Here is a 26,727-nt window from a genome sequence, read left to right on the forward strand (position 1 = left end):
TTCCTGGCTTTATTAATAACTAGCTTATGCTCGCGACTTCGTCCGCGTGGACTACACAAATATCAAACCCCTATTTCACCCCCTTGGGGGTTGAATTTATAAAAATCCTTTCTTAGCGGATGCCTACGTCATAATAGCTTTCTGCATGGCAAATTTCAGCCAGATCCGTCCTGTAGTTTGAGCTGTGCGTTGATATATCAGTCAGTCAGTCAGTCAGTCAGTAACCTTTTCCTTTTATATATTTAGATTATCTTTCTTATCTACATTTATTTAAAAATAACTACAATTAAATCATTTAATAATTAAGTATTATGGTATAAAACTGATACAGCTTTGTACAACAAATATTTGAACTTGGACGGAGATCAATACCTACTAGGGCGGTTGTGGACTCGGTCCGATTTGAATCAGAGAAATTGTGATTCGAAATGGCCGTTTGTTCTTTGGATTCGGTGGGGCCAAAGGCCAATTCCAGAGAATTACACAATTTCTAAACTAAACTAAATTAACAGGTCTTAATCTAGTGCTTTCCTTTTCCGCAAGCAACGTTATGAAAGGGATAGCAATAGATTTAGACGTGATATTTTAGTTTAGTTTAGAGATTGTGTACAAAGGAATTAGCCACATTGGCCCCAATTCTGAGCACAACCTAATTTTAGAGTGGTTGCATGCTCTTCTTACTAATGTAATATGAAAAGGACAGACGCAGTTTGACAGTTTTAAATTTAATTTTTAGATGGTAAAACCCGTGATTTTAGCGCGCAGTCACGAACCTACTGTTGAAATTTGTATTGTGCACTAAAATTTAGAGTCTTTAAATGTGAAAGTCATGTTTCGTTCCTTTTTTAGCATTGTTAAAAAGAAAAGGATGCAGATACTCTGAATTTAGTTAGAGAAAGACAAAGGAATCGGTGCCAGTTTTAAGTTTAATTTAGAGCCGTCAAACCTCGTGACTTTGGCTGCCAGTCGCGAGCGTATCGTTTGTAGCGTGCACTAAAACTTGAGTCTTTAAATGTAAAATTCACGTTCCGTCTTTTTTTAGCAACATTAAAAAGGAAAGGATACAGATACTCTAAATTTAGTTTACCGAAAAAATAACAGAATCGGCGCCATTGTGGCTAATTCCGTTGTACACAATCTCTAAACTAAAGTAAAATGATACGTCTAAATCTATTGCTATTCCTTTCATAATGTTGCAGAAAAGGATAGCACTAGATTTAGACCTGTTAATTTAGTTTAGGTTTAGAGATTGTGTCGGAAAGAGAATCGGCCCCATTATTTAGCTAAAAAAGAAGTTTTTTCCTTCACCCTGTAAAGTTGTTAAAATTGAGATACTGCCACTTCACAGTCGACTGTGTACTTAACCGGTTACTGTTACGTCCGTACTCCGTAGTCCGTAGTTTCGGAAATGATTGCGATCGTCACATTGTATCTATTAACTTGCGTGCCAGGCCCTCAGTATCCATTATGTAAAGTATTGTCAGTGAACACTGTCTGGGGTATCTTGGAAGTTGGCTTGAGCGAGTCGAGCGAAATCCTCTGTCAGTTCATTTATTCTTGCCGTATACTAGAAGTGAAGAGAGAGAATGTTTTTAGCTTAGTGTGAAAATTGATAATTCTTTAAGGGCGCCTGCACTGAAACATTTCACCACGCGTTTTTCCCACAGAATTCTGTAACTAGAGATTGTTACTAAATTTTTAACGTTAAAACTACCAAACATTTTGTTGTTACGTTGTTTAGCGGTATATTTATTTTTACTTAACGGTATATGCACGTCACGAATGCGTGAACAAGGCAGCATCCTCGCGATGCTAAAGTACGCAGCAATAAGTCACGTACAGTACGCGGCCGAAAGTATAATATACATCGACCGGTTTATAAGGAAATAGCAAATTTGTACTGTCTCTGTCATTGAGACCGACAAAACGTCAAGTAGATTGACCGAGACAACGCTCTACAAAGCCGAAATGTTATTCTTAAGGCTAATGACATTATTTTCGGCCGCGTACTGTACATCGGCCTTTAGAATAACATTTCAGCTTTGTAGAGCGTTGTCTCTGTCACTCATACTATATATGACGTTTTGTCGGTCTCAACAACAGCAACAAGTTTTAAAATATTGCCATCCTTTTCCTGATGTTTCCTACAGAAAAGGACAGCATGATTTCAGTCGCTACTTACATCGACTTGCGTATATTGCTGCGACTGCGACGGGGTCCGCTTTTCCTTATGTTTCCGTTCTTCCTGCACTCGACAGTTCACATAGTAGTTGATCTGATTCTGCAGCTTCACGAATATCTTCCTGTACTCGTCTTGTATCCTGTTCATTTCGTTGTTGATGTGGCTGTCTTTTTTCGCCATATATTCCTGTGAAAATGGTAAAAGTAAAATATTATAGCTCTTCAAGCAAGCGAAATCTAAATATATAAAAGAAAAAGGTGACTGACTGACTGACTACCAACGCACAGCTCAAACTACTGGATCGGGCTGAAATTTGGCATGCAGATAGCTATTATGACGTAGACATCCGCTAAGAAAGCATTTTTGAAAATTCAACTTCTAAGGGGGTAAAATAGGGGTTTGATATTTGTGTAGTCCACGCGGACGAAGGCGCGAGCATAAGCTCGTCCTCCTATAAAGTAAGCATTTTTGAAAATTCAACCCCAAAGGGGGTTAAATAGGGTTTTTAAATTTGTGTAGTCCACGCGGACGAAGTCGCGAGCATAAGCTAGTTATGTATCAATATGGTAGTAAAGTTAAATTTTCTTCCTCAAATGTATGTTTGAATTTAAATACCTTACCTTATAAGTTAACACGGTTCTTTTGGCATTCTTATATTTATCTTGGAGCATTTGGTGATCGGATTGCAACTTGGTGTATTTCTGCTCTATTTGCGTCAAACTGGATTGCAACTCCAACATTTTGGTCTTCAGTGACTGACATTCTTTTGCACTCGAACTGGTTTTCTGTTTCCAATCTTCTTTTTCTTTCTTCAATATATCTTCTAAGGAACCCAGACGGGATAACCGCTCCTTAAATAAATAACATACAAAATGCCAAAATAGAATCTTTTTAATAAAATATTACAATTTCGATCCTTGGATATTTAGTACAGTTCTTGCAACTCACGAAGGCGAGTGAACTTTACTTGTGGTTACATCATATACAAGAGCATTGTGTAAGTGTGCGTGCATGTTGGACCAATCAGTCGCGAGCAAGCGCTCGCTAACATTGCCTATACCGATACGACTTAAACACAAGTATGAGCCACTCGCCCTCGTGAAATGCAAGAATACCACTTTAATAAAGTTTATTTCTTATCAAATCATGTTTGTATACGCTTTTAGAAAAAAAACCACTGTTATTAATTTACCTTATATTTTTCAGCTTTATGCCTCCATTCGCCGATTTCATCCTTCGCTCTTTGGCATTCATTCTGCATTTCATTGTGTTCCTTTATCAGCACCGATATCTCATTTTCCTTTGACTCTAATATTTGCGTGACTTTTGCCCTCTCTGATAGTATGAACTCCTTTAACGTATCAATTTCCTTCGCCTTTCGTTCTAGTAAGTCTTTTAGTTTAGTCACAGTTGATAGTTGTTCAGTCTCCATTTCTTTGAGTCGTCTCGCGCAGTTCATTTCGATAGTTTTGATTTCTAGTGTGAATTTCTCTGCTATTTGATCTCGTATTGCTTTTTCTTTCATCATTAATGCAGTCTGGTAAAAATAAATAATACGACTAAATATGCGTAGAAAAAACACATAATAATCATTTATCAGTCTAAAAGTACCAGAGATCAGAGGGCCAACTTTTGATTGAATATAGATATTTTTCTGTGTATATTTTGTTAGAGAGAAGAAAAATAAGACTAACTATCAAAAGTAAAAAAAAGAATCTTTTGCTGCCAACACTTTGTGGTAGTACATATTCTTGTAAATACATAAAAATTAGGAACATCGATCTTTTGCTAAGCTGCAAAAAATTACCTATAGACAAACAGATAAAACGTCATTAATAGGGTTCCTTTGATCACTCTACAAACAGAACATAACAGCACGGCGAGATGAATTCCCTATTACAAACCTTGTTCTCTAATGCAAATTTCAAACTTATAGCAGCATACGGTTATAGCAGAGGTCGCGAAAAGATACCGAATTATCGGTATTTTTTTCGTACCGTTACCAAAATACCGTTGCTAACGATAAAAATAAATATCGATATCCATTAACGTTATCTGGATAGCATGATTAATACAGGTGATGTTATATCATATCGGTATACCGCAACTATCAACGTTACCTTTTTAACGTAACATAACGAAATTTTCTGGTATTTTTGCCCTTAATATAGTATGTTATCAGTTTCTGGTGGCGAGCATAGGAAAGAAGTGGAACGAGCTAAAAATCGTACAGGAAGGCGCAATACTATATAAATCGTCTACCTCACTACTCTCTCTCAATGGAGTAGAGGGCTTTTATAAGATTGACAAACACCACGACAGATACCTTAGCAGCGAGAGGATCATCGCAATCGGGGGCAGGTTCTGGGCTAGAGATAGTCTGCGGTAAGGAATCTTCGGTATTGGTTCCGACGGAGCGTAGATCGCTCAGTTTCTTGTACCGCTCCATTATGTACTTTTGAAAGAACTCCGCTTTGCCTTTCAACTCTTTCATTAGCGTTTCGTTACTTTCTTGGGATGCTGGAATGAAAAACATTACTCTATGTAAGGTGTCGATCACAGACAAACCACTTAGTGTAACTTTTCAATGTATTTACGTTACTTTGAAATGTGTGCTCTGGTGGAAACGTGTCTAACTCAGATGTCAAGTTACTGCTTTTAAGGCAATATGCGTCCCAAAAGCGGTGTTGAGACACAATTCGGGTTTTTTAATATATTTTTTCACGTTCTTTTTTGTGGTATCATTTCAGTAATCGTCAGTACTATCAGTACCTGTTTTCGTTTTTGCTAGCGTTCCGGTTACACCCTGTATAGTGCGTCTGAGTATTTTTCTGTCAAAACTGACCAATCAAAAAACATTATATTGTTTAGTCCTGTTACTTACCCAATTTCACGTTATATTTGCTCAGTTGCTCTTCCAAAGTTCTGATGTGTTTAAACTGTTTTTCACACTGAGCACACGCTTCTATTTCTTTTCGCATTGCAATTTTTTCATCTGTTAAAATTGTTAGAAAATCATTTTAATTCAAACACAAATTTCTACATCATGTATTGTATATATTCCATTTAAATTAAATAAATGGGTTCAATTTCATTTCTAAAATTAATACTTAAGTGGTTAGCATAAATGATAAATTTTTGATATGAGAACTTCCTTTTTAAAACTTGGTTATCCGCGAACAATACTATATTCATATTACCATTGACGAATGCGAAGAAACTCTGTTTCTCTATCTGTTTGTTACCTTTTTACGGCTCAACCACTATATCGATCTTGACGAAAATTGTCACAGAGATAACTTGCATCCTGGGGATAAAAATACTTTTATCCCAGAAAATAAGAGCTTCCACTGGATTTCCAAAAATCTAACTACACGCGGACGAAACGCGAAAACTAGCTAGTTTTTTTAATAAATCCAAAGGGAAACTATTTCGAACTTCCTGCCGAATATTTGCAAGTTGATTTTTGGCAATTATAGCAATTGTTACTTTTAAAATCTGTAGTTGGTGCGTAAATTTTGAGAAAGGACTATACCTACATATTCCCTTTAAGTGTCAACCGTCAACTGTCATGTACTTCTGATACGACAGGTCATCCAGAGCAAATACTTCAAGTCCTTTCTTAAAATTTACGCATTATACTAAATTAGATTAGTCATACCTTCAAGAAACTTGTTAAGCTTCTCAGTAAACTCCTTCTGTTTGTCCGTAAACTCTTTCTGAAGCTCAGATATTCTCTTATTGGCTCTTTCCAACTCCTCTTTAGCACTTGTAAGGTCCATTGTCATCTTTTCAACGGCTCTTTTCTCTTTCTCTATTCGCTCTATGTAATCTCTCTCATGGGATTTGTACTGTTCAATTTCTCTCTGACTTTTGATTTGTACGTCTTTCAGTTCCCTTGTAACTGCATCGCGAGCGCTGCATACCTTCGACATTGTATACATAAATATTTTTGGGCGATTTTATTAAATTCATTACTAGCATACGTTTGTGACAACAATGACACTTGATGGAATGTGATGATGAGGCCTAAATATTTGATTCACTTTAAAATACAATTAGCAGTTTGGACATTTATATATACAAAGATTATATACAAAGCTACTTTCACACATTTTATGCAATTCTTAAGGATCGGAATAGTACGCGAGGCTTCATGACGATATCTTAATATATCGATACAATGCAATGTATGCGACAGGTCTAGATGGCAATCGGGGCGTGAGGCGTGCTATCTCGGCCTGTTGCATGCTAGTTTGGTTTTCATTTGAATACCAACCAATGAAACTAAAAGAAATTTTGTAGACAAGCACAAAAAACTTATATTTGTGCCTTGGAGATTTCAGTAAAAATGTGTAGTTTCAAAGTTACGCCGGTTCTAAGATTTTGTTTGTAAATCTTTGAGACTGTGCGTCCTTAAAGCTATACATTTGTACGGAAAACTCGCGCGGTAGGTATATATTTCTCGAGTCACGTGGCCTAATGAGCTCGGCGTTACGCAAGTAAAGTCGAAAAAAGTTAGTTGGTAATGAAAAATATCCATCATCATCATCAGCCTGTGGACATTCACTGTTGGGCATAGGCCTTCCCTAAAGAGCGCCACCACACCCGGTCCTCAGCCTTCCTCATTCAACGACTTCCCGCCAGCCTTTTTATATCGTCGGTCCATCTTGCTGGAGGGCGTCCTACACTACGCTTGCTTACAAATATCATTTACCTGTAAGTACAACGTTTTTAATTCTCCGTTTTCCTTCAACGTGTCTTTCAACCGTCCGTTGTAGGTCTCCAGTTCCCGCAAGAGATCGGCATTGGCTTCCTGAACTAGCGAGGCTCGACTGCCTTTCTCGGTTTTCAGTTTGTCATATTCCATTTCCAACTCCGCGTATTTCAATTCTAGCTATTAAGTATGAGAACGTAATGTATGAATAATCGATTTAATCTAAATATATAAAAAGAAAAAGTGACTGACTGACTGATCTATGAACGCACAGCTCAAACTACTCGACGGCGACGGATCGGGCTGAAATTTGGCATGCAGTTAGCTATTATGACGTAGGCATGCGCTAAGAAAGGATTTTTGAAAATTCAAGCCCTAATAAAAGGGTGAAATAGGGGTTTGAAATTTGTGTAGTCAACGCGGACAAAGTCGCAAGCGTAAGCTAGTCGCAAGTAATATCGCATATAGTCGCATAAAAAACCCGTGGGATAATGAACATAGGCTATCTTTTATATAAAAAAATAAAATAGTTCTCACGAGATTTTCAAAGGACAAAAGTCCAGCCTTACGAAATTTCGTACCAAGGTAACTTATATTTCAAACATAGGTTACTTTTCACCCCGAAAATCAAAAAGGTTTGGAAAACCTAAATCTACGCGGAGGAAGTCGCGAGCATTATCTAAGTCTAGTATAATACTATACAGAATGTTATTAGAAAGCTAACAAAAACAAAGACGAAGCGATAGTACTGATAAATAATTACTAATAAGATATCACAAAAAAACGCGTTTAAAAAAACCCTGTCGTTTTTTTAAAAGTTCGTAATGTATTTGCAAATAAAACATCTGCCTGGCGCTAGAAGTCAACGAACGATGCGTAGATGGGTGCCGCTCGTAGGCGGAGTTATGTACGCTATACATAGCGGATTACGTTTAGGTAGTATAATATTGATACTAAATTTTCGCTAGTGTTCTAATTAAAGCCTGACAAGAAATATAAAAAATTTGCTCTGGGGGCGCCACTAGTATATGGTCACTAAGTACAAGGTCTTGTTTAAATTAGTTCCACGGGTTTTCCGCAATATGGCGAGGTGTTTTATTTTTCTGATCAGGATTTACACCCTGACAACTTACATTTTAGTAGCTGTGATACCCTGGTGATTATGACGGCCGCGTTCTAATCGGAGGTCGGGGGTTCGATTCCGGGCACGCACCTCTAACTTTTCGGAGTCATGTGCGTTTTAAGTAATTGAATATCACTTGCCGGTGAAGAAAAACATCGTGACGAAAACTTCATGAGAGTTCTCCATAATGTTTTCAAAGGTGTTTGAAGTCTACCAATCCGCACATGGCCAGCGTGGTAGGCTATAGCCAAACCCTTCTCACTCTGAGAGGCGACCCGTGCTCTGTAGTGAGCCAGCGATGGGTTGTTCATGATCAACTTACATTTTTCACTTCAGCTCTTAATTCTTCGGCGTCCTTTCTCATTTGTTCGTTCTGTGCTTTATAACTCTCTACCAGATCGCTGTCAGTGTTAGTTCCGAGAAGTTCCACTTTGTTTTGCAGAACTGCCAGACGTGAGTTAAGTTGCATCTCTATGCCCTTTTGTTCTTCCAGCTTTGCTCTTAGTTCCGATTCTTGTTTTCTGTACTGCTCTAATCGTTTTTCCCTATTCAAAATAATAAACAGTTTATAAATAAATAATTAATCTTTTATTTCAGACAAATATTCATAAGTTGTAAATACAAAAATTTACCTTTTTTTAAAATATTCATTATAGGCAAACACTTGACCACAATCACACCTGATGGATAGAGATGATGTGGTCTAAGATAGGACGCGTTTATTTAGAACTAGATGATGCCCGCGACTTCGTCTGCGTGGATTCAGGTTTTTGAAAATTCCGTGGGAACTCTTTGATTTTCCGGGATAATAAGTAGCCTATGTCCTTCCCCGGGATGCAAACTATCGCTGTACCAAATTTCGTCAAAATCGGTTGAAAGGATGGGCCGTGAAAGGCTAGCAGACAGACAGATACACTTTCGCATTTGTAATATTAGTATGGAATATGGATATGCCTATTCACTCTTGTTTTAAAGATACCCGGGTTGTAATTGGCTGACAACACATATTGTGGAAGAGTGTTCCAAACCTTAGCCTTGCGTTTGCAATGAAGACGCAAAAAAGAGGAGTTTAAAAACTACAAAAACTACGGAAATATCCATACCGTTTTGCTACCTCTTCTTGCATGGTAGAGAGTTTTTGCATCTGTTGTTTGTGACGACTCAATATTTCCTTCAAAGTCGCCAACTTCCCAGGAGATGGGGGTTCACCTAAACTGTAACAGTTATCAGGCAGTGCCTCCATCAGTATCTGGTTGAGCGTAGTTCTCCAGTTGTCAAACTCTCTCTGAGTGGCCGCCATTTTGTTGCGACACGTCACCAGTTCCTGTGCTGTAGCTTTTAGTTTAGACTGAAACAAAATAAGGACTTTGAGATTTTATCTTTGGCCCCACTACTACATGGGGTTATTGAAGAGGCAGACCAACAAATTCCTGAATGGCTGAACATATTGGTGATTCCTCTGGTACTGCAAATGTTCATGGGCGGCGGTAATCACTTAACATTATGTGACCCGCCTGCTCGTTTGCTCGTCATTTTTATTTATAAAAGCAAGATAGTTTGAGGCTTGATTCATTCTTTGTCCAATTTTTACTGTAATCCATACATGATCATTGATCAAGCCTTTAAGGGAATTGGATTCGCTAATGACAGTTGCCGTTTCACCTTGAAACTAGCAATTTTTGTTTTGGCGTTTGGTTTTGGCGCAATTTATTGACATTTGATCAGCTGATACTAATTACTAACACGCACTTTTAGTACTTTAACGTACTAGGGTAAAGGACTCCAGGAAATGAACGAATACGAAACCTCGAAAAAATCGGTGTAGGGGAAAGCAGGTAGGATTCGTACAGAGGGAGCATTCGTACAACAGTCATATCTACACTATGCTACATGGTGACGCGTTTGTGTTTTTGTATATGTGAGGCCCGCTCATATTCATAGGCTCACAGCTAAGTGCAGTGGCTGTACAACAGTCAGTTTTTTTAGAATAAGTCAAAACGTGTTTTCACACCGCGAAAATAATTTTTCGACTCATCTTTGACGACATTAATTCGTAATAAGCTTGGCTCAAATTGTTAAAGTAACATATAATAGTCTTTGGATAAGTGCCTCAGATTCATGTGTAAACATTAATTTTGGGATAACCTTCACCGTTATTTTTGTTTTAAATTTATTGTTTGATTTTTTTAGTTGGGGTACCTTCGTGCAGTTAGGAGTGGGGTGGATTCGTACTTTACGAATGCACCCCGCGTGAGTTCAGGATCGTTTTTGCACTAACTGGGTTATGGGATTCCAATTCTAAACCACTCCCAGATGATAACATGCAACAAATAGTGGTGGTGCCTTGACTAGCAGAGTAGAACTAGAGTGAAGAAACTCTCGGTTTGATCCTGAAATCGACATCTGCTAAATATTAGGCTAGGGGTGTCGTTAAATCAAAAATACCTAGTAGTTTCATAGCCTACCGAGCGTCAAATATAGGTGACATTTGACGCCTGCCAGTGTGGGTGAAACCTCGATGTTTTCTTTCTTCGAAGTTTCATGCCTGTGGTTAGCTGCGCTATAAGTCAAATCAGCAACTTCTTATCAAACGTCAAAACGCTGGCTTAGTAGGTACCTATGGCAGCTTGTATAAAAGATATACATAGATATGACGTCATAAACATTTGACGTACTCTTTATATTTAAATCGACAACTTTAGAATCAGTTTAGTAATGGTTAAAACTTACAATGGACGTGGATTTCACGAAATTTGGAAGACCCTCTGTTTAATAATAATTACTAAGAAATCGTTTATTTTTGACATAGGCGCTATCCCAATTCAACTCCCAAAGAAATAACTCTTACTCAACAAGATCTATCATCAAGATTGCCACCTCCATCACCATCTACATCAACTGTGGGATGATGACGCCAGAAATTATGCAACCTTTTACCTTAGCCTAAAGTGAATGAGAATGCACCTAAAAAGACACAAAGAAAGGAAAAGTATTAGAAAAATTAAGGATATAACATATAATCCCGAAAAAAATAGACTGATAGAAAAAGAAAGAGCAAAAAAGATGAAAAAAGAAGAACAAGAGAGAAAACAGAAGGCTAAAGAGATGAAACGCGAGTTACTATAACGGTAAATTAGAATGTTGATTAATGAATGACTTAAATTGTAACAAATTGTTTGTAAACACCATATTGTTAGTTATTACTATGTTTAAGGTTGATTCTGTGTTAATTTTGATATCAATAAATGTTTAATTTCATATAAAATAGCCTTTTTAATTCCTGTGTACGAAGGCTCCCCACTATGTACGAATGTACCCTAGTCGATGTACGAAGCTACCTCGCGTGTGGGGTGCTTTCGTACGATTTCCATTTTTTGGGAAATTCATCATAGCTTTGTCATCTTACTTTGCATCAACACTGAACTACGCTATAATTAAAGCCAGATAACTAGGTAATCCAGCAGCGTTGAAATTATTTTAAAATATTTATTAGTTTTGTTTTTACATTACCTAGAGTAAAAAGTGTACGAATCCTACCTGCTTTCCCCTACATACATTTAAAAAAACGGGCCGAATTGAGAACCATCTCCTTTTTGGAAGTTGGTTACTAAATGCGAAAGTGTATCTGTCTGTCTGCTAAGGCTAATTTTTAACCCGTAAAATTAGAGAGTTCCCACGGGATTTTCAAAAAGCCTAAATCCACGCCCACGAAATCGCGGGCATCATTTAGTATTTTATTTTTATTTTGTGTATCTATATTATAGTCATAAATTATTTAATAATCAAAAAGAGCAAAAATAATGCGCGGTATTAATTATTGTTATACTTATATTTTTTTATTTAACAGGAAAACTTACAGCTAATTGGAAAAGTAAATTGATAAGAACAGAAGAAAATTGAAGCTGATGACAAGTTTCACAAATAGAATTTATATAAGACTAGCTTATGCTCGCGACTACGTCCGCGTAGACTACATAAATTTCAAACACCTATTTCACCCCCTTAGGAGTTGAATTTTCAAAAAATCCTTTCTTAGCGGATGCCTACGTCGTAGATAGATAGAAATACTTTATTGCACACAAAAAATATTACATAACATGTCAAAGAAACTAAAACGAAAAAAAGATTGTATGCAAAGGCGGCCTTATTGCTCACAGCAATCTACCAGGCAACCTTTGGTGAAAGGAGAAACTAGGTGTGTTGGATAGTACTTACACGCAATACAGAAAAATGAAGTAGTATAAAACAATATAATATAATTAATTAATAAGTACCTAACTATTTCAGTAATACATACATAACTATCATACATATACATATCTATTATAAATATCAATATATATACAATCCATATTAGTAATATATATATATTACTCGACTACGACGACGATAGGTATATACCTATCGTCGTCGTAGTCGTAATATAGCTATCAGCATGCCAAATTTCAGCCCGATCCGTCCATTAGTTTGAGCTGTGCATTGATAGATCAGTCAGTCAGTCAGTCAGTCAGTCAGTCACGTTTTCCTTCTATATATTAAAGATCAAAAAACAAAAAAAAAACTCGACTGAGGGAGAGAGAGAATAGAGGCAAAAGTAGTAAATGTTTGTCGTATACCTTCAATTGTAACACCTACAGTTGACGATTGATTTTTAAAAAACCTAATTCTACGCCGACGAAGTCGCAGGCATCACCTAGTAGTTTATAAGTCACTTAGGACCTTTGTAAACAGCGTCATACTTACTCATAGGCGAGCAAAATCCGACACGATTTTATTCCGAACGTAGAGGGCTGGCAAAACACCCGACATTTCTTGTCTCAAATGGCAAAAAACGGAACCCTTATAGATTCGTCATGTCTGTCTGTCTATCCGTCCGTATGTCACAGCCACTTTTTTACGAAACTATAGGAGCTATACTGTTGAAACTTGGTAAGTAGACGTATGCTGTGAACTGCACTAAGATTTTCACACAAAAATAGAAAAAAACAGTAAATTTTGGGGGTTCCCCATGCTTAGAACTGAAACTGAATAAATTTTTTTCATCAAACCCATAATAATAAATAAAATAGTCATTTATTTAGGCAACTTGAACCCATTTGGACATACATAAAAGTAAATACAAATACAAATGTACAATTGTTAAAAATAATAATAATAAAATGAAAATAATAAAGTATACAATAATAAAATTTAAATTAAATTAAAATTAAAGATTGCCCCCAAATAGGAGGTTCGTACTTTATTTACGGTTATTGTCACGATGTACGGCAAGCCAGTACTTCAGTATGGGATTCTCAGGGCACTCAGAGCATACCCTGAGGACCTCGTTTTGAGAATCGCGGATGCGGGACCAAAATGCCGCAACACGAGATCTAACAACCGCGAAATAATCGGGCACTCTGGCGTCAGCAAACATGCCCGACGCACTGCAGTATTTAGGCAGTTTCATCAGAATGCGGTATGCGTTATTATACTGCACTCTGATGCTGCTACGTGCACTTTTCGTGGCGTTGAACCAAAGCTGACACGTGTAGAAGCATTGACAATATGCTCTAAACAGCGTCAGCTTCGCCTCAGGACTGCACCGTGCAAACCGACGTGCGAGCATATTACACCGAACAGCCAGAGCCCTCCTTTCGCGTTCTATATCGCGGTTATCACGCAAGTCCTCAGTTAGGATATGCCCCAAGTACCTGAACTGATCCACCCTTTCAATAGGTACACCATCTAAAAAAACCTTCGGAATCCTCTCCGGACCTCTACCTGAGCGGAATAACATCATCTGCGTCTTTTTAACATTATACTTCAGGCCGTGATCCCTTGCATAATGCTCGCAGATGGCCAATAATCTTCTAAGTCCCCTGATTGAGGGACTTAGAAGTACCATGTCGTCAGCGTAGCTTAAATTATTCAGGCAAGTTGTACCTATATGACAACCAATCCTTGTACTTCTAAGTTCCTCAATCAGATCGTTTACGTATAAGCTAAAGAGGTCCGGAGAGGTCAGCCCACCTTGACGTACGCCACACTCTAATATATAGTCATTAGAGATGGCGTCGCCCCATTTAACAAAGTTTGTCTGATTTTCGTACCAGTATCTCAACAGGTCTACAGTCTTACTGGGTACATTCGATGTTGTTAGTTTTTGCCAAAGTCGCTGGTAGTTAACTAGGTCGAAGGCGCGGCTTAGGTCTAAGAAGCAAGCATAAACCGACGTACCTCTGTTAGTGTAGTAGTTAACTGTTGATTTAAGACTGAAAACTGCAGAATCTGTTGAGAGTCCAGAACGAAAACCAAACTGCGTGTCGTCAACCTTTATGTTACCTTTTATACTTGGATGTAGTAGCCTTTCCAGAATTTTACCTATAACGGTCCCTAAAGAAATCGGCCGATAGTTTTTAAGGCTGGAAAGGTCACCAGTTTTATTTTTAGGGATTGGAACCACCAACGTTCTCATAAGATTTTTCGGCAAATATCCAGTATTTACACAAAAAGTAAATAATTCCGCCAAAATACGAAAAATATCGAAACCTGCAAATAAGATGTGTTCTATGCTCAGCCCGTCAAAACCTGGAGCTTTACCTCTCTTCATTTTTCTAACCACGTTGGCTATACAATCGGCTGTGTACAGTAGAGTAGATCCTTCGATACTTTTAAAGTCACTGGGCATAGAACCATGCTGCTGTACATTTTTAGCTGGCAAGGGATCAACCTTGAAGTGGTGCGAGAACAACTCGGCAATCAACTTTGGTTCATGCTCACCATCTACGCTCGCAGGTAAGTTTGACTTATAGTCAAGACGCTTTGTTGCTTTCCAGAATTTAGCAAAGTTTTTATCTGCCTGATGTGAAGCCAGTATGTCCATTTTTAGTTGGTCCTCGTTGTTCTGGCACCACCTCAACCTACTTTTAAATACTCGTCGACTCTCCACCATATTGTTATATATCTCACCAGACTGAGGTTTCCCATCCCACAGCCAACATTTAAAATGATATCTCGCTGATTGGTGACTCTCACGGACATGGCGATTCCAACCCAGCACTGTTTTCGGCCTGGTCCGTACATCGTGACGAACGCTAATTTTTGCAGCATCTTGCAAAGCCTTAACAATATTATTATAATATTCGTCCAGTAAATACAAATGGGTATCACATACTTTAACACTATTAAAACTACAACATAAACAATTATCAAAATGACTAGATAGGCTAAAATTACTTAAAATATCACAGCATTTTTTATTATACAGTTTAGTTTCCTCGTCGTTTTTACTACCCCAACGAACACCGAATAACGACTTGCCTTCTGTATACGTCACAATTTTCCTCGGAATCATACTCACTTCACACTTTATTAAGAGGGGATAGTGGTCCGACCAGTACACACTTAGATCTACACTCGCGGAGGTGACTGTGGCACGTGCAGCAGCCGTCACTATGCAATGGTCCAACCTGCGTCTACCTCCACTGCCATCATTTACATGCGTAAAAGTGTCTGGACCTAAAATTTCTTTATCTACACATACCAATGAGTGGTCTACACAAAAATCTAAAAGCTCGTTTCCGAATCTAGTGCCTGTATGTGCGTTGAAATCACCCAACACGTAGATGGCCTCAACATCGATATCGCTAATAACGGCTTCAATGTTACCCAAACAACATATGAAGTCCGCTAAACTGTCTTCGCTTCCATCGTCATAAGGTAAGTAGGCGCTCATTACGAGAACATGGCGTCCGCCCAAATCAATTTGCACGGCCGCCAGTCTATCACAGGCGCAGTCTATGATTGCTACATTAGGAAACAATGACTTACGCCACATCAATGCGAGACCCCCGTACGGTCGGCCTTTTAGAACTCCTGCCGAGGTATCCACCGCAGACTTTGCGAAACAACTGAACTCCTGACTGAGCTCGTTTACAAATCCTAAGTCATGGGGGAGGAGCCAAGTCTCCTGCAGAGCTAGAATGTCAGCACTTGAACACAATTTTTTAATTTGTTCGGCAGATCTTTTAATAGAACGGCAGTTAAAAGTAGCTAATGTAATATTGGTTGTGGTCGTACTTCCCATATTGTGTTATTTTGAAGCTTCTCGAAACTGTCGTTCTCTGTAACGCCGGTACACCAAACCAGTAGGCCAAAAATTGGCATCTAAAAATGTATTCAATTTATTTGCGTGTATCTTAACTTTGAACGAGTTAAACGAAGTTTCTTTATGCTGTGTCAGACGCTCAACACCTAAACACTCCTGGCCCATGTCGTGGATATGCTCCTTAATGTTTGCTTCCGTGACAGTTTTCAATGCGCGAGAGATATAAATGGAGCATTCCGGGTCAGCGACTTGTATTTTACACTGTTCTGAATAGGTCCCTCTCATATTCGTAAGTTTACGTTTTCGCTTTTTGTTCTCAACGATTATAAAATCATCGCCAGTATAATTCTTCGATATTCCTACAGATTCAGGCGGTACGTCGAGTACAACTGAGCGATCCGCAGCCTTGCGAACTCCACCCGAATTGTTACCTAGCATACGGGCGCCTTTCGTTTGACGCGAGCTGTTCTTGCCGTGCACAATGTCACGATAGGTCGGCGTATGCAGACTTAGTGCAACTTCTTCATGTCCGAGTGCAGGGCGTGGTGCCTTCACAAGCGGTATACGCGAGGGAACGCCTCGTATACCCGCACAGCTCCTGCGCTAACCCGGTGCAGTCGTGCGCCTTATGACGTGCGGGTGTACGGCGCGTCCCCTTGCCTTATATCCCGATTACCCTCTCAACCTGTCGCAGGCTATATATAGTAAGTGCACCTTATACAATGAGAAAACCAATTCAAAGCCTAGTAAGTCGCTGTGACCATTTTAAAAACATAACCCATGATCTAAAATCCAAATCAAAACAGTAAAGACGTTTAATAATGCATTAAAAGTAAGAATAGGAAAGGCAATAAGCTCTATAGTACGCGAGATGAATGATGAGAAAATGACAGATGGAAATCGGGGTATAAGGCCCGCACACCCGCACAGCCCCCACGCTAACCCGGTGCGTGATAGCGCGGGTGACGTCCCCACCCCGATTGCCATCTCGACCTGTCACGTACTATAGGTACATGTTAAATGTTTGCAAGGAAAATACTTTGCATACAATAATGTTTTTTCTGCATTATTTAACAAAGTCTAACTACTAGACAATCTACTGAAAATACTTAGTCTTAAAATCAAATAAATTAAATTATCTCCCTGCGATCTCGTCTGATGTCGTTTACAGGGTTTGGATTTTAGGCAGCCGAAATGTCACTGTTGACGCTATCAGAAGACCTAAAGCTTACGCTAGAACACAGAACTGTCATAATTCGTGTTCACTTAACCTAACGTCTCTCAGAGGGCTGAGAGGCAATAAATCTTTTTCTTATAATCCATACTAATAGTATAAATGCGAAAGTGTGTCTGTCTGTCTGTCTGCTAGCTTTTCACGGCCCAACAGTTTAACCGATTTTGATGAAATTTAGTACAGAGTCAGCTTATATTCCAGAGAAGGCTACTTAGGCTACTTTTTATCTCGCAAGAGTTCCCAGGGGATTTTAAAAAACCCAAATCCACGCGGACGAAGTCGCGGGCATCATCTAGTTTTAAATATCATTTTAATTTGAAATAGCCTTAATAATTATTATTAAGGCTTCAAGTTAACAGGTTATGCCAGATGCTTTCAAATTTTTTTTTTCAAAATTTAAGAAGAAGAAGAAAGGCATAATCATCATCATCATCATCATCATCAACCGACAGACGTCCACTGTTGGACATAGGTCTCTAATAAGGTCTTCCTCATGGCACAGTCTTTCACCGCCTGAATCGAGCGGCTCCCTGTGACTCGTTTGATTCGTCTGTCCACCTAGAGGCGGTCTTCTAACGCTGCGCTTTCAGGTGCGAGGTCGCCATTCCAGTACCTTGGGAATTGGGATCGTATTTTGTAAATATATATTGGCTTTTCGAATTACGAGCGCTCATTGCCACTTGAAATGAAATGAAATTAAATGAAATGAAACTCAAATATGGATCTGACACATAGGTATAATACTTACTTAGAAAATATTACTGTCTGTCAACATAATCTATGACAACCTCACAACTATTACGTAATACTACGATAATTTTAAAATAAATTTGAGTAGTGAGCAGGCTCTACATTTTGAGATAAATAAATCCCTATTTTATTATTCAACCATTACCAGTACATATAAACACAACTTTCATTCAAAAATAATAAGTTTATAGCGTAATTTTACGAAGAAATGGATGCGCGCAGCTCCGCCCGCCATGAAAGCCAAAAGGCTACTGACAGGATTTAGCGCCTGCAAGAAAATGAATAATTTCCGTTCGTTTTAGATTATTTAAGAAATGAAAAACATTTAGTTTAAAACCAATAATTTAAAATGATAAGATAACCTAAACATATTGTTTTGTGATGGTTTGAATTTAACACGTTTAGCCGTTAAAGAAAAAAACAACAAAACAAGTTGATCATAGCAATGTTTTCAACATCAATTCTTCAAAAAACGGGATAATTTGAACAAATGTGATATAGGTCATTATGATCTTCACAAATTGAAGTTTTTTATTACATGTATTTAATAGCTATTAATGCTTTAGGAAAGAAAATCTTTTTCTTCAAATTTACAGCATTTTCGCGATTTGACAGTTCCTTTCCCCTTAAGAGAACTGGGTCGCAAGAAGGATTTCTTTTATAAACACAAACAAACTTCATCCTTTTTTTTTGGAATGAAATTTAAAAAAAAACTTAGACCCATCAATGAATCATCAATGAGGGTATCAAATGAAGGGTCTTCACAAGTCAATTCTGAAAATATACTGTATCATTACAACTCAGGCTATGAGAGTGAGGGAATACAGAGTGCACCTGTGTTTGTGCACACACTTTTGGACTATATCTCCCGCGCAATTGGCTAATCTCTACGAAGATTGGCCGCCGTGACCAAAATTCGATCTGGAGGACATTATTATTATTAAGTACTAGCTGATGCCCGCAACTTCGTCCGCGTGGGTTTTCCGGGATAAAAAGTATCCTATGTCACTCTCCAGGTCTTTAACTATGGGGTGCCAGCCAGGTAACCTCCTAGTGTGCCTGAGTGCTGCTGGTCCCTTTTGGATGGTGGTGCACCCTGGTAACATGGCTAACAATCTCTCTTCGGGGATATAGTTGGCCATGGCTAATGACCTGGCAGGGGGAAGATTTCTCCGCGTGTCCCTCTGACTAGCAGAGGGCACAGCGGACGAAGCGTAGGAAGGGACGCGGGCGACGTGCGCGAAGTGTGCAGTTGTCGCCCCGTCCCCAGGTCGGGAGGCGCACGCACTTGGTCGGTGCGCCTCGGACGTGCGGTGTGGGGACCTCGTGAGCGGGGTCCCCGGTGGAGGGTTCGCCTCGGCGGATGTCGCTGACTGGGTCGGGGTGGTTTGCTTCGGCGTTCCCGTGACCCAGCCAGCAGGCGACGTGCAGGAATGCCGCTGGGTTTTAGTGGGTATTCCGGTCGCCTCTCGGCCGGCGAGTCCCACATACCTTCCCTCCAGTTGGTTGGCTGGCTGGTTAGCTGGCTGGCTTCCAGGAGGGGGGGATGCGTAAACGCATTTCCCAGCGTAAAAAAAAAAGGTCTTTAACTATACCCATGCAAAAAATCACGTCAATCTATTGCTCCGTTGCGACGTAATTGAAGGGCAAACAAACACATTTTCGCATTTACATAAATATAAGGGTAGTGATGACTCACCCCAAGCTCCTTAACTTGCTCTCTAGCCGTATTCCTTTCATTGGTCAAGTGTAGCACTTTTTCTTTCAGTTGAGTAGCTTCCCCACTGACAAGTCTACTCTGTGCCACTTCTAACTCACTGGCAAGACGATTGATAGTAGCACCTTTATCTATTAGGATCGTCTCTTTCTCTCTATCACGATCTGTACATCGTTTTTCTAGCATTTTTATTTCATTATCCTAAAAATCAATACATATAAAAGTAGAATCTTAACTCATTCACTGACTGACTCATCCCTCGGACCTAGAAAGCTAAAATTTTGTAAAGATGTACCCTTTATAACATAGACAAGGATTAAGACTGAATTTTTCGAAATTCCCACGGGATAGGGAATAAAGAGGATTTATATTTTTGCTTTATGACTGAAATATGAACCGACAGTATAGCTGGGACGAGTCAGCTACAGTAGACGGCCGTAAGTAATGTACATCGACATTTAGAAGGAGATAGCAGATTTGTAGAGCGTTGTCCCTGTCATTGAGACTGACAAATGTCATATGTGTCATAGGTTTGGGTGACAGAGACAACGCTCTACAAAGCCGAAATGTCATTCTAAAGGCCGATGTACTTTCGGGCGCGTACTGTACAAAATAACTTTGTTTGTTCAAATAAAACGCCAGCTATATTTTTATTTTCTTGTATAGTAAAAATTCTATGATTAAAACAAAATTGTGATTACCTTTTCATCCAGCCTATTTTTAGCTTTCATCAAATCATTTTGCAATCTGTCCATTTCTTCACGATGTCTAAAATAAAGAAAATCAATTTAACATTTGTTCACAGTTCAATAATGTTAAAAAAACCGGCCAAGTACGAGTCAGACTCGCGCACCGAGGATTCCGTACTACGGTCGTATTTTTCGACATTTTGCATGATAAAGCAAAAACTATTATGCATAATATTAAATAAAAATCTGTTTTAGAATGTGCAGGTAAAGCCCGTTCATATGATACCCCACTCGGTATAGTAATCTTACTTTGAAAGTTGAAAATACGAATTATTTGTTTATGAAGGCATTTTTTTTGTGATTACCACAAATTCACGGATTTCGGATTTTTTCCCTTACTATATGCTATAAGACCTACCTACCTACGAAATTTCATAATAGGCTACTTGACAATTTTTTTAAGTTGGTCTTAAATGGTTAATATTTGTCCTATTATATCAAAAAAATTAACACTATATTTTTTTGCGCCCTAAAAACCGTAAAACTTTATAACCCTGTGGTTATACTGTTGTTTACAAATGCATGACGTCAGAGCACAGATAATCTATCGGCCAAACATGGCCGACAGTGTTTTCACCTGTCTAAGAAAAATATTTTTTTAAATTAAAGTTTTACGGTTTTTAGGGCGCAAAAAAATATAGTGTTAATTTTTTTGATATAATAGGACAAATATTAACCATTTAAGACCAACTTAAAAAAATTGTCAAGTAGCCTATTCTAGGTCGACGGGAAGTACCCTACAGGTTTCTTGATAGACAGACAGACAGACAACAAAGTGATCCTATAAGGGTGCCTTTTTGCTTTTGAGTTATGGAACCCTAAAAAAAAGAAATTGATACCTATCCTGCTGTTCTCTGAACAGTGCATCAGTGTCATGTGAATGTGCCACCTGCAAAAGAATCAGTGTTTTATTACATGTATAATGATACTGATTCTGAGCACAACTAAATTTTAGAGCATTCGCATCCTCTTCTTACTAATATAATATAAAAAGGACAGACATAGTTTGACAGTTTTAAGTTTAATTTAGAGCAGTCAAATCTAGTGACTTTAGCTGCCAGTCGCGAGCGTATCGTTTAAATTTGAAGCGTGCACTAAAATTTAGAGTATTTAAATGTAATATTCATGTTCCGTCCTTTTTTAGCAATATTAAAAAGAAAAGGATGCAGATACTCTAAATTTAGTTTAGCGAAAACCAACAGAATCAGCGCCAATATATAGAGAGAAAATGGAGTGATAGCCTAGTAGGTAAGACTTTGACACATCATCGTGAGGAATCCTGCTTGCGTGAGAGTTCTCCATAATGTTCTCAAAGGTGGTAAAGTCTGCCATAACGCATTTGATAGTCGTCGTGGTGCTTCAGTAGTAAGCTGGTGATGCAGCCTATCACCAGCTTACTACTCATGATGATAATATTAATCGATTATTAAGCAACGTTGATCGAAGTCGGTAACTGGATGTGTCAGCGATTTTGGCTTTTTACTGTATTTTTATTTTTGTAATATTATGGTTAGCAATAAATATGTTTAAATAAATAGACTCCTACCATTACATGATTAATGGAAAAGGGTAACAACCCTCAGAAATGAGGAATACGACGCAGAAAGAGAGAGAGACCCAGCTGTTTGAGCTGTACTTTGATATCAATCGGTTTCTCGAAACATTGTAGATTTCATACCTGCATAGTGTGGAGCCGTTGTTGAGCCTCCTGTACCGCCATATTAGCGGCTCGGAGCTCCAGCTTCAGTTGCTCTTTATCCTGCTCACTGCCCACCAGTTTCTCCGTCAGTGACGTCATTTGCTGTTCCAGCTCTATTGACTTGTGCTTGCTTGATGCTGCAAAATGGATACAGATGCAATCAGGTAAAGAGATATCTTTTGGTCTACTTTTGCAATTTGACAACTATAGTGGGACACCCGCAATTACATACATGCACCGAAGGGTGCCCTATTACTAAGTGCCTGTCAATCTGTTTGTCTGTATGTCTCATAGAGTTGAAATTTTAACAGTATTGCTATAACAAAAAATTATAAAAAAAGTAAGATGGCGAATTTCAAAATGGCCAATAGTGTTATATCTTTTACAATGGTTTGGTACTCTTCGTGTGCAAGTCTAACTTGCTCTTGACTAGTTTTTTATTAACAAAATTTAAATAAAACCATACCAAGTAAGCAATGAGCTTCCTGCAAAGAAAACTCCGCCTTATCCTTATCCTGCAAGGCAGCCGTGAGTCTCGCTCGGAGGCTGTCCACCTCCATGTCAAGTTTTTGTCTCTGGTCTGCTAGTTGTTGACATTCTTTTAGGCGCATCTACAATAAAAAATCTTAGTTCTGAAGACTTCGAGTGCTTTAGTGGAGGTTCAACGTTTGACTACTGTCTAATCTGGATATTTATAATTTCTACATTATTTTTGTTACTAAAAAAGCAAAACACATAAAATATTTTTATTCAAATAATATATTACATTATATTATTTTAGTACCATAAGACCGATTCCAATTTTTAATACGCCTTACTCGCAACATTGAATGGGAAGCTGGAAGAAATCTCTGTTTAGAGATAAGCATTTCCAATGTAACTAAATTTATTATTACTTTGTCACTACAATTATTTTGGTACATGAAAAATAAAAATAAGTATAATACATATAATATATTTTTCTGTATGTATATACTATATATAGTTTTTTTTGTATTGAAATAAATAAATAGTAACTCAAAAATATAATACATGGAACCTAAAGCTCTCAGTTTGCTATGATTGGCCAAAAAAGACCTGTATATAGCAGTGGCGAAGGGTGAAAATCTGAAAAAGGGAAGCCGGAAACGTACTTACTTACCTAAAAGAATATCAGCTGTTCCCCATCGATTTTTGTTTTCAAAATTTAATTTAGAAAAATTACTATCGTTACGTAACAAGAAATCTGTTAAACAACAATCTATGTGAATTAAGGCCATTTCTGATTTTGACTTACCAAACTGAATCAAAATTACCGTGAACTTACACTTATTAGTTATTAATCACTATCCCCAATTTATTATATCAAAATAAAACACCACTAACAACTTTAAAAACAAACAAGCATGGCCGCTTCACAAAAACAAATGTATCAACAATATCAAATCACCCTTCAAAATACAAAATACTCAAAATAGTAGCATGTACCTGTTAAAACAATAATATTAATATAATTTTTAATTTGGACGTATTATAGGGTAACTCGGATCCAACCGAGTTATTTGCGTCAAATTTGTCTGACCTGTCAGAGTTGCAAATTCGTATTCGCTACTGGGCCCGATTAAATTGGTGGTCTCCTTGATGGCCACCCGTAAAGCGAGACAGACCTAGTTCGCTTCTTTCGCTTTCGCTAGGGAAATGAAAGAGATAGATACTAAGCAAAAATCTATCTGGGAAAGCCGATATCTTGCGGGTTGTACGGTGTATGGTACCTGCTACTTACTACCTACTTACATTAGCTGATATTATGCAGTATGCTTTTAATTTTTTTTTTTAATTTAGCATGCGTGACAATCGAACCTTTGGCCTACATTTATGTGAAGTAGTACCTACGCTATAGGTATGCCAATTCTTAAAGGGAAGCCGATAGGAATCGTGTTATATTGACTCTTCGCCGCTGGTATATAGGTACCATGAGCAATATAAAAAGTTTGGTATAATGCCTGCTTCTATCCATCATGTGTATTAGCTATCATTTAGGTATTTCTCTTTTTGTTTTTTGAGAAATTTCTGGGACAAATTAATATAGTATGTGCAACTTACCTCATACATAACTTTAAGCCCTTCTTCATTCATGTAGTCTTGCCTGGCTTCAAAATTATTAATGCCATTGATATGTCCTAAAAAAGATTTTATTTACAATAATAGGCTACTTGACAATTTTTTTAAGTTGGTCTTAAATGGTTAATATTTGTCCTATTACCTATATATAACCCTGTGGTTATACTGTTGTTTACAAATGCATGACGTCAGAGCACAGATAATCTATCGGCCAAACATGGCCGACAGTGTTTTCACCTGTCTAAGAAAAATATTTTTTTAAATTAAAGTTTTACGGTTTTTAGGGCGCAAAAAAATATAGTGTTAATTTTTTTGATATAATAGGACAAATATTAACCATTTAAGACCAACTTAAAAAAATTGTCAAGTAGCCTATTAAATGCAAAGTACAATAAATAATTGCTGCAAATGTTCATGGGCGGCGGTAATCACTTAACATCTGACCCGCCCGCTCGTTTGGTCGCTATCTCTAATAAAAAAAAAAAAATATTGTTTCACCATTGAAACAAAATGAAATAAATTTCACCTACCTGACTTGTACTTAGTGATACTGATGATCTTTTAAAAACAACTAAACTACTGTGAAAACTTACAGATTATATTTCAAATCATCACAATTCTGTACGATGAAGGTCTAGGTATATTTTTTAATTTTTCAAAATTGATTTTAATAGAGGCAAATTCATAATACATACTTTCCAAAACTATATACATATTATATGTATAAGTTAGTTCCATATAACTTAAACATTATTGTCAGCACCTTGGAGTTGATCCATACTTAATATTATAAATGCGAAAGTGTGTCTGTCTGTCTGCTAGCCTTTCACAGACTATCTATCCAATCGATTTTGACAAAATTTGGTACAGAGAAAGCTTGCATCTCGGGGAAGGTCTTGGATAAAAAATCCCTGAAAATCAAAGAGTTTTAAAAACCGAATTTGACGCAGACAAAGTCGCGGGCATCACCTTATACGAAATAAAGAGGATGTAGATATATATTCACCAAATTAACCAGCGGGCAGTCGCTAGTAGTTTAATCCTGTCTATACTAAGATTATAAAATATGTGAGTGTGCATCTGTTATCTTAGCTCAGATAAACCCAATCCATGTTACATAAGTTTGGTTCAGTGGAAGCTGGCATCTTGAAGACCAGACATATTTGAAATGACCCAAAAAAAATTGTTAGCAAAAGCTTCTATTAGAAAACCTAAATCTATAGGAACTAAGTTACCTGCATCAGCTAGTTATATTTATTTATAATAAGTTCATCTATTTTTTGTATAAAAGTTCCTCTACCTGCTGGTATACCTCTGTATTCTTGATTATAATAATGGTTTTGTCCATCGCCAGCCCCATATGGACTGTAAGGCAGCTTTATAGGATCTTCCATACTTCTCAAATGATGCAAATGATTCTTGGGTGTTTCACAAAAGGGCTTTGAAGGTTCTGAGGCATGTTGAATTTCCTTTAAGTGATTTAGAGATTCTACATATGTAGGTGGTAACCCTGTTCTGATTGGATGCTGAGCTGAAATTGTTATGATATAAAATGAAGTTTTTTGTTTGAAGAAGTTGAAAATGAAAAATTGCAAACATTAAGAATTTAGCACAATAATTTCAGTTTTATGATAATTAAGCGCCAGATTAAAAAATAAATTAACAATTTCTCTCTTTTTGTGTTTTGTTGGCAGTTCTTTAACTTGAACCTATTCATTGAAATTTGGCCTAGAGCTTGCACCACCAGGAGGAAGGCATAAAGCTATTTTTCACCCGAAATAAAAAAAACGAAAACCACGCGAACGAGATAGCGGGAAAAACTTGTTAGTCTTGTAATCTTAATTAAATTTACCTCCATTGGGACAAGTCGCGTCTAAAGTGTAATTTCCACTACTGTTAACAGAACTATTATCATCGTCGTGCAGATCGTCGAAAGCATTCGCCAGAGTGTGTTTCAGCTAAAAACAAACAACATCAACAATCATAGTGAAGTGTAAACAAACTTTCCCACGAGGTTATGTTGTGATATCGCGCAAAATACCTCTTCGTCGAGACGCTTCCGATCTTCAAGTTCTTCCTGCTCTTCTAGCCTGTCTTGCGCGCTATTATTTATGTGGATGCTTGGTGCACCTTGAAACAAGCTCATACCAGGACCTTCCATTGTAGAGCTTTTTCAAACAACACAACTTTATCAACAAAATCTTTTATTCGTATACCACGCAATTAAATAACGTATTACACTCTACTCTCACTACTATCTAGTAACTTTGTTATGTAATAGAAAAGTTCTTATGTATTGTTTGGAGTTTTATCAACTTTTTAGTTTTTCAATAGCCATTTTCCCACTTTTGGAAACGTCAATTGTCA

At 37.8% G+C, this 26,727-nt stretch overlaps 1 protein-coding gene across 2 annotated transcripts; it reads right to left on the reverse strand.

The window, feature by feature from the left end:
- Positions 1-75: 75 nt before the first annotated feature.
- Positions 76-26,704, reverse strand: LOC117992445 (uncharacterized). Of its 2 annotated transcripts, none has more exons than XM_034980143.2 (19): positions 26,402-26,704; positions 26,213-26,318; positions 25,673-25,891; positions 24,343-24,419; positions 22,727-22,871; positions 22,240-22,397; positions 21,401-21,450; positions 20,514-20,580; positions 19,795-20,013; positions 9,126-9,370; positions 8,345-8,567; positions 6,900-7,079; positions 5,844-6,108; positions 5,067-5,177; positions 4,509-4,702; positions 3,375-3,719; positions 2,803-3,033; positions 2,183-2,368; positions 76-1,567 (listed from the first exon to the last, which is right to left on the reverse strand). In XM_034980143.2, the coding sequence occupies exons 1-19, from the start codon at positions 26,519-26,521 to the stop codon at positions 1,481-1,483; spliced, it is 3,228 nt and encodes a 1,075-aa protein (XP_034836034.1). In that variant the 5' UTR covers positions 26,522-26,704; the 3' UTR covers positions 76-1,480. The 2 variants fall into 2 exon arrangements, with proteins under 2 accessions (XP_034836034.1, XP_034836032.1); XM_034980141.2 differs by having other exon boundaries at positions 25,661-25,891.
- Positions 26,705-26,727: the final 23 nt, after the last annotated feature.

This window comes from Maniola hyperantus, chromosome 21 (genome assembly GCF_902806685.2).
Source record: "Maniola hyperantus chromosome 21, iAphHyp1.2, whole genome shotgun sequence".
NCBI classification, from domain to species: Eukaryota; Metazoa; Arthropoda; class Insecta; order Lepidoptera; family Nymphalidae; genus Maniola; species Maniola hyperantus.